Here is an 11,061-nt window from a genome sequence, read left to right on the forward strand (position 1 = left end):
TAAATAAAAAATGTTTCTTTAATCTTTATCATTATAATCTTGCTACTCAATCTTCGATACATCATAATTTTACTATTTATTCATTTTCTTAAATATCAATTTCAATGATCAAAGTTTTTTTTTATATTCTGTTTTAATGATTTGATAGATCATCTTTTTTTTATGTTTTTTTTTTTAAAAATTCTTTGGAAAAAATATAATAAAGATTTAATAAAAAAAAAACTGTTATTTTCAAATCATTGGTTTTGTTTAAATATATTTAATTGTAGAAAATAATTAATTTTTATCATAAAAGTAGAATATTAAATAACTTTATTTATAATTTAATTTGATCATATTCATAAATTCGAAGATATCTTATTTAAGTTATTTCACTTGCATAGATTGAAATTTTCTTACATTGAAAATAATTCAGATAAGTATATTTAGAATTTTACTGAGTAAAGCAATTTCATCATCATATTAAAAAATTAAAAAAAATTTTAATCAAAATAATAATCAGTATAATTGGAAAACAACATTTTATGTTTATGATTATATCCTTTTTTTTTCTTTAATAAAAAAGCAAAACAAAAAATATTCACTCATTAAAATATTTTTAATATTGTTGTTTTAAAAAATACTTTCATAATTTTTTAGATTTATAATCAGCAAAATAACACAAATATAAATATATTAATTTAAAAATTAAGCGATTTTATAATATATATTTTATCTTTTTGAAATGAAATATAACTTTAAAAGATTATTGTTTTTTTTTATAGTAGGTAATATAGCTGAAATAATATAGATACTTTATTTATTATTTTTTTGATTTAAAATTAAAATAATATCTACTGGATATGACAAATATATTAAAATTGGAAAATAAATATAATTATTTTATTACAAATATGTTATATAAAAAAATTATTTATTTCTAATTAAAATTTTAAAAATGATTAAAATTAACAAAAACAAATATTGCAAAAAAAAATAACAAAACAATATTTTAATCTTGAGTTAAAATTTAATAGCCTGATAAATCTTTTATTACCATAAAAATTTTATATAATAACTTTCTCTATTATATAATAAAAAATGTATAAAAGTAATATAATAAAAAAAACTAGTTACAAGTTTAGACTATATTTTATCCCTCAAATAACATAAATATATATAAAAATATAGAAATTTATATATTCATATATAACTATTATACTAAAATTATCTCAATAATTTTTTTTTTAATTTAATTTGTTTATTATAAAATTATATTAAACTAATAATGTCTATTATTCTAAAGAAAAAATATAAACTGTTCATGTATCTATCAATATTCTTTATAATATCACTTCAATATCTATATTTTCAAATACATTTTATATATACATTAAAAGATATAAAAAATATTTTTTTATATATTATTATAATTACAATTATACTTTTAAAATTTATTATAGAACCACTTATTATTATGATTAAAAAATTGAATAATAAAATTGTAAATATAATATTTAATACAAATTATACTATAATAATATTTGGTTTTATATTGTCATTTTCATTTCTTTTGATATGGATACCATTTTCACTTTCATCATATTATCCATTTCTTATACAAAAATTTTTATTTCTCTTAATTTTTGAACTTTCACATACTATAATTATTAATATGATTCTTAAAAAAATATCTAAAGAATTTTCTGATATAGAACCATCTAAAATAATTAAATATTTTGAAATTGTACAAATATTTATTTCAATTATCATTGGATTAACATTAAATGCCCCTGTAAAAAATTTTGTAAGAGAAAGATTTTATGATACATATAAATTAAATCCCTCCTACATATCAACATTATCATTTTTTATTCATATTCTTGGTTTTATTTTTTGGAATTATGGTGAAAAAAATATTGTAAAAAATCAATCAAATAATATAAAAAATATTGTTAAAAATTCTGTTAAAAAAATTATTACTAAACCTATTAAAGAGATTAAAAAAATTAAAGAAAAAATTGGATTTTCAGAAAAACAGCATTATTTTTTATTTTGTTTGGCATTTTTTGTTAGGCGCCTACGAATTTCAACAAATTATTTTTTTTTAATATTATATACACAAATATTAACAAAAACATTATATTCATTATCATATTATATTTTTATAATAGGATGCCTTATTAATAGTTCTGTTATATATCTTTTAACAAGTAAATATCTTTTATCAATAGATTGTATAACTTTAAATTCTTTTTTTGGTCTTTTATCTATATTAAATATTTTAATTGTAATATTTTTTCAAATAAAATCATCTTATGGACTTATGATATATATATTTATGGAAAATTTATTTTCACGTTCATATATTGATACAATATATACAACACTTTTTCAAAGAACAGGAAAAGAAAATTGTCAAAATAATATTATAAAGTTTGATAAAGTTAAAGAAATTATTGAAGATAGTAATATTAAAATTAATAATACCAAAGGATACAACTTATCCTTGACATTTGCTAGAATATTAACAAATCCAGCTGACTTACTTGGAGTATTTTTAATTCTTTTATATTTATCACAAACTCATTTTCCTGTAAGTTATTAATGTTTACTTAAAAATAAGGATTATCAGTATTTTCTTTGATGCGTGTGACTTTTTTTTTTTCTTTTTAGAAATATCAAAAGGTTGTTGGTGATTATGAAAGTAAATGTCCACTTATATCATTAAAAGTTACTAATGCTACATATGCTAATGTACTCAAAGACCATGTTTTAAAGAATGTCACATTTATTGAAGTTAATGGTAGTGAAAATACATTACAAAATATGCCTTATGATCCAACAAAACATTTAATTAATGATTCTCAAAATATTGAAGTGCTGATTTTAAATGATAATTTAAATGAAGACATTGTATATTTAAATGAACCTGATGAGGAATATTTTAACCCAAAAAATCCTAATATAGAAGAAAGTAACAAGGAAGTAATAGAAAATAGAAAGGAAATTGTAAAATTATTAAATGATATTTCAATTCAAGATGAAGAGATAGAAGAAGATATAGAAAGTAAAAAATTAGAATCAGTGGTGAATTTAATCCATAAGTATAAATTTACATATGAATTTTGTAGGAAATTATTTGATATCTTTTTGACAATCTCTTTATCTATGACTTTTATTACATCATTTTTAGAATTGTTAATAATGTTTGTCACTCAATACCTTTGTTGAATAATAAATTTTTAAAAAAAAAATTGATATTCTTAAAATTTTATCTTCTAAATATTTCTTTATTTTAAAAATAAAGTCTACTATTTCTTTTTTTTTTCCTTTTCTTTCTTATATATAAAAAAAATTTTATCTTAATTTCTAGCTTATATTTTATAATATTTCTATAATTGGACAAAAAAAAAATGAAATAAATGACTAGAAATAAATATATTTTTCTTATTAATAACATCTTATATGATTTTCTATTGACTAAACTATCTCATTTTTCTATTTATCAATTATAATAATATATTTCGATAAGTTCTATTCTCCAATCAAGCAAAACTAATTTTTAGTATAAAAATTATTTTTTTTTCTTTGTTGTTATCGTAATATTCATGTAAATAAAAGAAATATGAATATATTTATATTAATAAAAATAAGTTCAAATTTTTTAATTACCTAAAGAAATATATTTCATTTATTAGGTAAATATATAAAAAAGCTTTTTTTGAATTTATTCTTAAAATCTTTTATATTCTTTTTTAATTGAACGGAACAAACAACAACAAAATATATTTTTACATTTATTGAGAGAAAATTTAAGAAAAATTATAATTTTTGGTATTCAAACATTTATTATTTTAATATATATTTATTGATAATAATAAAATATTTAAGTTAGAGGTTAAAAGTTACATTTAAATAAAAATTTTAAAAAGCAATGATAAATTAGAATTGTAATTTTTATAAAAATCTTTGTTGGTATTTTATACTTTTTTTATCCTATTTCTCTCCCTCTAATTTAAAATCCATTCTAGTGGTAGGAAACTTTTATTACCAATATTTTTGTCTCTTTTTTAATGTTAATTTAATTTTTTATTTCACTATCATGAAGTTATTTACAATTAGATATATATATTTAAACCATAATGGCATTTTTTTTTTCATCATTTTATTATTGGATATTTTTTTTTTATTTATATGTATTTTAATTTATATATTGTCTGTTAATGATTTATAGAATATATGTATATATATAATATCAAATTTAATTTCTTATTATATTTTATGCCAATAACAAGTTCATAATATTAATTACTTTTTTTATTAATATTATTAAAGGAAATTCTATAAGAATTTAAATTATTTTTATTTTAATACTACATATAAATGTTTTTTAATTGTGTTGATATAAGATTATTTTTATCAAAAGAAAAAAAATTTTGTTTTTTTAATCTTTTATAATTTTTGATGTTCTTAAAGTTTTTTTTTTATTCTATAATGTTAGCGTAAATTAAAGTTTTTAATGTTTGTGTATTAACAAACCCCTTATTTATTATAATTTATTTTGATATTTTTTATGCTTCATGTAAACATTAATTCAATGAATGAGCTTTCTAATTTTCTTTTTACTTTTTGAATGAAAATATTAAAATCTTTGTCCTTATTTTTAAACTTATTTTTTAAAATTTCTAAAATATTTTTTTATTTCTTAAGTTAACAAATGTTTATTTTTAATAACACAATTGAAAAAAAAGGTCATTTAAATTGAGATTATCAACAAAAAAAACTTTATGAATACCATTTGATAGAATACTAATTACATGGAGTATATAAAGTTTAAGAATATGTTTTTTTTTTATAATAAAAAAAATCTTACCATTAAAATATATCTTTATTAATTTTTATACATCTTCAAAATTTATTTCTTTTTAAATATTATTCATGAAAATTATGTGCCTATCTTTTATCATTTTCACTCTCTCTTTATATTATAAATCTAATGACAATACAAATTAAATTTATCTATATAACACATTTATTTTTACAACATTACACAACTGTCATTTTATCATAAATTAAGACTATTAAAACTCTGATAAAAATACACATTTATTTGTAATCATATTTAAATTTTTGACCTCAATTACATTTTTATAGATGTTTTAAAATTTTTTTTTTTTTAAATTACTCATTAAAAATACATTTCATTATCAATTCATTTTAGTGTGGTAAAAATTAAATAATGTAGAAAATATTATTAATTCAAAATAATCTTTATATCTAAAAAAGATATAAGAATTGTAAAATAATAGTGATTTTTAAAAATATATATATATTTTTTTTCTTATTTATTTTATCTATTACATATTCATTTATTTGTATATCTTTTAAAATTATGGCATTTATTCCTTTTCCTACTTATAAAGAAAATAGATTTTTTAGAAAAAGTCTTTATTAATGATAAGTTTTGTGAATAGCTGAAGGAGATAATGATACTTTATACAATTCATTAGAAAGATATCTAAATAAATATTATCCCTAAATTGTTAATAAACTCCTTTATATTATTTATTAAAATAAGAGGTGAAAAAAAGGAGTAGACAAATTTATTGAATTAACTAAATGTTTTAAAATCCTTTTTTTTGTACTTTTTAGTTGCCATCTTTTAGTTCCTAATATAAAGTACTTTTATATTTATTTTTTTTTTAAAAAAACCCAAAAAAAATTAATGCTTTTTACTATTCCAAAAACGAAGAAATATTGTCCATATCTTTTTTTTTAAATATTTAATATACCTCATTTCGTTTGAATCAATTTTTTAAGAATTATAAAATAATAAATAAATATCAAATGTTATTTTTTTTATGTAATTGTTAAAAAAAATGTATAAAACCCATTATCATTTTCACATAACAAGTAACATCAAATTTTAAAAACTGAATAGGATAAAAAAAAATTAAACTATATTTATCTTTTCTATGAATCTGGGGTTTTTGATAAAAATGATAACATCTTTTTGCCTTTTTTTTTGACTTTACTAAAAATAATTGGAAAAGATAGACTTTTTTTTTCTTGAAACAAATTATGACATATTTATCTTATTTTCTTTTATATAATTTTTCTATCTTATCATTAAAATAAAAATTATTATCCATCCAAAAAATCTTTTGCCAATTGATTTTTTCTAAAAAACATTCTTTAAAAATATCTAAATTTAATTTTGATGTTGTATTGTATTTTTATTGTTTAAATTAATTTTAAATTTATTAGTTTTATTTTTTTCAACTAACATTATTATTTTAATTTAACTTTTGATGTTCTTATAATAAAAAAAAAATTAGACAAAAATTTATTATTGTAATAAGATTTTTTTAAAGGATAAAAATAATTATTTTTTCTTATAGTTTTATACTTTTTTAAATTAAATAAAAAAATATTTAATCTATATATCTTTTATTTAATTTAACTTTTCCTTAACTATTTATTTTAATTTTCTTTAATTTATCTATTAAAATATATGGTTTATCATTACAGGAGAGTTTTATTTTATCCTACTAAATTTGTATTTTACATATATTCCCTAAATAATATTTTTAATCTTATACAGTTTTTTTTATCTAACATTTATTGACATATAAAAAAATTTTAATTATCTTTTAGACTTTTATAAGTATGGATTTAATTGATAATTCTACTTCATCTACAAGTCATGATCTTATGACTACAGAAGAAGAAATTAATTATCAAGAGGATTGTAGATATGATGTAAGTATAAATTAATTAAAATAAAATCATATTATTATTTTTTAATTCTTAAGGGAACACATGATCTACATATAAAAATATTTTATATTGGAGTGTTTGCATTTTCCATAGCAATAATTTCATTTATTTTCAATAGTTTTTTAACAATAGTTTTCCAGTTAAATAGAAATTTACGAGTCACAGCAACTTATTATTTTCAAATACTAGCAATATTCGATGTTTTTATGGCATTCAATTATGTTGCTTTAATGGTTGTTCCTGTTTATTTTGATAATTTTCAAATATTGTGGCTCTATAACATCTTTAATTATTATGTTGTATTTCTTTTGACGGAAGGAAATGTCTCCATTTTTTGTTCAGTTTTATTACTTGTCATGGCAACAGCTGAAAGGTGTTTTCTTAATCTTCCAGGATGTCATGAAATTTGGATCAGTAAATTTATGAAAAATAATAGACGTCTAATTACAGTAATTGTTATTTCTGTATCAATATTATATAAAGGAATGACATATTATGAATTAGTTAATATAGAAAAAGAAAATTGTACTGATTGGGAGAAATATGAATTATCATTGTCTTCTCTTGCCACAAATCCTACATACAATTTTTGGTTTATGTTTTTAACTAGAAATATTTTTGATCGAATTTTACCTTTTATATTACTTATAATAATGAATTTTATTATCGTTCGCCAACTCAAAAAAGATTCAGTTAAAAGTTTTCAAAAAATTCAGGAAAATTCTTACTTACCAAATTGGAATAGAACATCTCACAAAAAAATGATAAAAGTAATTTTTATTTTATCAAAAACATAAAAAAAATTATAATATTTTATAATTTTAGGATGCAACAAGAGCACTTGTAGCAATTGTTAGTGTAAATATTTTATGTCAAGCACCTCAAGTATTTTTAACAACATGGGAAATAATTAATAAAGCATCTCTGGAAAGTAATGAACTTCGTACATTTTATTCCTACGCTAATGATACATTAAGTATCTTATATTTAGTTTCTAGGTATGTTTTGAAGTGGGTAAATTATTTAATATATATAAAAAAAAATTATTATATATTTTAGTGCTTTAAGATTACCAATTTATTTATCATCAAATCGTCCTATTAGAGTTGCCTCAAAATCAACAATTCAAAAAATTTTTCCATCATGTTTTGTTAAAAAACGTCTCATTGAAAATAATAATAATGATACTAAAGGTATTGTTATTTCACATATTGGTAATGGAATAAAAAATGATAATAAGAATGGTGATGAGATTGTTTTACTACCTGATCTACCAACTCATGATAGTCCTGGTAGTGATGAAACACAATGTGATATATTTTTACCATCTCCTATTGGTAAAAATGATGGTATGCCAACAATTGTCAGGAATACAGGAAAAAATTTATTTTTTAAAGATATGTCAAAAAACTCCAGTTCCCAATTATTTGTTTAATATTATTTTTCTCTCAATTTAATCTTGTATCTAATCTTTTCCTCTTCTTACATAAATGTTTGTAGTAAGAGATACTAAACTAATATATTAATTACGTTTCTAATGTTTAATATTTTATTACAGCTTTATTTAAAATATAAAAATAAAACTATTTTATTTGTAAATGATTTTAAAAAAAAAAAAATTAAATAAAATCGTAAATTAAAAATACATTAGATATTAATTAATGATAAAATTTTTAATTACCTAAATATCAAATATCATTAGAAAAATTTTAAATATTTTTATTTAATAAAAAAAAAATATTTATTAAATGATGTTTATATTTAAAATTAAAAATCAAGTATACCAAAATTAAAATAATTAAAAATTTTAATGATAAAACTAAAGGTATTTTTGTATTTTAAGAATGTAGATGGTAAACCATAAACAGGAAATTGCAAAACACAAAAGTTTATTAAAATGTCAATCAAAGTGTAAATATTTCTTTTTAAAATATATTCACAATTTTTTGTTTCAATAAAATTTTTTTTTTATAAAAGAAAGTTTCCCCCTTATTTTATTTTTATCACCATAGTAAGAAGTATAAAATTTTATTTTTATTTTCTTTACTATCTTATCATATATAAAATCGTATATTGAAAAGCATTATTAACAATCAGTCTCTGGAGAAACCAATAAAATTTGTATACTTTTTTTGTCTTATTTTTGAAAAAAAAAATTAAAAAGAAAGAAAGTAATATAGATAGAAAAGAAACAGTACTTATTAGTTGATCAAAAGATTTAAATATTTATCATTCTTGTCATGTATTATGTACTATTTTTATTTTGTAATTTTAATAAGATAACATTTGAAAATATTATAATTATTATTTACTATTAGGTAAAAGAATTTCCTCGATCATTAAATAATTTGTAATTAATAATAAGAATATAAGATAATAAATTAAAATTGTTAGCAAAGATTTTAATTGATTGATTAATACATTTTATTTTCTAATTTATCTAAATACATATAACTAATTATTAATCAAAATAAGAATTTGTTTAAAATTAAAAAAAAAAAAAAAGTTATATCCCCCGGAGAATTTTTGATAAATATAATAACAAAATATACTCATACATATATATTACATCATATCAACGAGATAGATATAGAAGAAGGAGATAAATTTTTATATTATTTACATATCCTTTCAATAAATAACAATTATAATTTCTTAACAGCTGATGGAGTAAGAAATTGATATGACATGACGTCTGATTTTTGATTAAAAAAGACCAATATATTTTTTTTGAACTTTAAAACATTCTATATCATTTTTTAAATTAATCCTTTTTCCTTATAAAAAAAAAACTTTGATATAATATAAATATATCATTGTACTTTAATCATAAAATTAGATATATATGTATTTCTTTAAAAAAAAAATATTTTTATTTTTGTTAAAAAATATTAAAAAATTCTTATCCCTTTCAAATTGAAAAATAAAATAATGAAGAGAATAATACTATGACTTAATCACATACAACTCTATTATATTTACAAAATAAACAAAAATTAAAAAAAAGAAAACTTTTTCTGAGAATTCTTTATTTATCTTATTAACAGAAGATAAAAATTAAATTTTTACAGAAGGTAAAAGATAAAATAAACTTTGATATATAACAATTATTTTCTATTACTATAATATTTTATAATGATATACATTTTTTCACAAAAAGACAATAGTCATTTTTGTTTATTCTTGAAACTTTTTTAAATAGATAAAATTTATACAATATTCTTTTAAATAATCATATTCCCCCTTTTTATTTATTTATTTCTCTTTTCCTCTTTTACATTTATTTTTTCATTATTTCTTTTTTTTCAATCTATTGTTAAGTAAATTTTTAATATTTATTTAACAAAATTTATATATACATATCTTTAAATAATCACTCTCCCCTTTAAATTTTTATTTATGTTTTTGTTAATATTTAAAGCATACAAACAAAAAGGCTTTTCCTATATACTTACACAACTAAACATATGATTTTTATTTCTCAATAATATTTGTATATAAATAATATTTATATATATATATATATATTATGTTTGTATGTCTTTTTGATATATATTATTTGTTTCCTACATTTAAAATTCTTATTGATAAGTATATGTAAAATAAAAATTTTTACCTTTATATTTAAATAAGATAGAAAAATATTTTAATGTTAAAGTATATAAAATTTTTGCAATTGAAAAACCCCGTAAAATAGATTTTTATCTAAATTATTGTTAAATGAAAGTAAAAATAAAGGATATTTTTACAATGTTTCAAATTAATCAGTTGAAGGTTATCTTTATAAACATTATAAAATTGAAATTGATTAAAGATGTAATAAGTTATAAAATTTACCTTCTTAAAGTAAAAATTTATCAAGGTCTTTAAAATGAAAAATTTAATTCAATATATAATGAAAAAATTTGATTTTGTTTTGATTTATATATATACTTTAAATAAATAACATTAATGCTTTTTGATCATAGAAAGAAAAAGAAGAAGTATCTCATTCAAAGGTTATATAATCCTTCTTTTTATAATAATAAAATTTTTACTTTCTCTGATGTTTGAACTTTTAATATTTTTTTAACATTCCACAAACTTTTTACCCTTTTACTATTTTTAAAACATTTATGTTTTATTTAATAATTCTATCTACTGTTTAGAATTATCTTTAATATATAAAATACATTCCCCGATAAAAAAAATACATAGAAATTGAGGAAATTAAAAGTTGTAAAAAAAATAAAATATTTCTTTTTACAGCTGATAATAATGATAGTAAAATTTAAAATCAAATATATATGAAATATACTT

General features: G+C 17.5%; 2 protein-coding genes across 2 annotated transcripts; both read left to right on the forward strand.

Annotated features, from left to right (window-relative positions):
- Positions 1 to 2,320: 2,320 nt before the first annotated feature.
- SRAE_2000420900 (Hypothetical protein) lies at positions 2,321 to 3,213 on the forward strand (the record flags this gene model as incomplete). The annotated part of the gene is made up of 2 exons (XM_024643051.1): positions 2,321 to 2,575; positions 2,656 to 3,213. The coding sequence occupies 2 exons, from the start codon at positions 2,321 to 2,323 to the stop codon at positions 3,211 to 3,213; spliced, it is 813 nt and encodes a 270-aa protein (XP_024508761.1).
- A 3,438-nt stretch (positions 3,214 to 6,651) lies between these two features.
- SRAE_2000421000 (GPCR, rhodopsin-like, 7TM domain-containing protein) lies at positions 6,652 to 8,197 on the forward strand (the record flags this gene model as incomplete). The annotated part of the gene is made up of 4 exons (XM_024643053.1): positions 6,652 to 6,744; positions 6,798 to 7,532; positions 7,588 to 7,760; positions 7,822 to 8,197. The coding sequence occupies 4 exons, from the start codon at positions 6,652 to 6,654 to the stop codon at positions 8,195 to 8,197; spliced, it is 1,377 nt and encodes a 458-aa protein (XP_024508762.1).
- Positions 8,198 to 11,061: the final 2,864 nt, after the last annotated feature.

This window comes from Strongyloides ratti, assembly GCF_001040885.1.
Source record: "Strongyloides ratti genome assembly S_ratti_ED321, chromosome : 2".
Taxonomy (NCBI): Eukaryota; Metazoa; Nematoda; class Chromadorea; order Rhabditida; family Strongyloididae; genus Strongyloides; species Strongyloides ratti.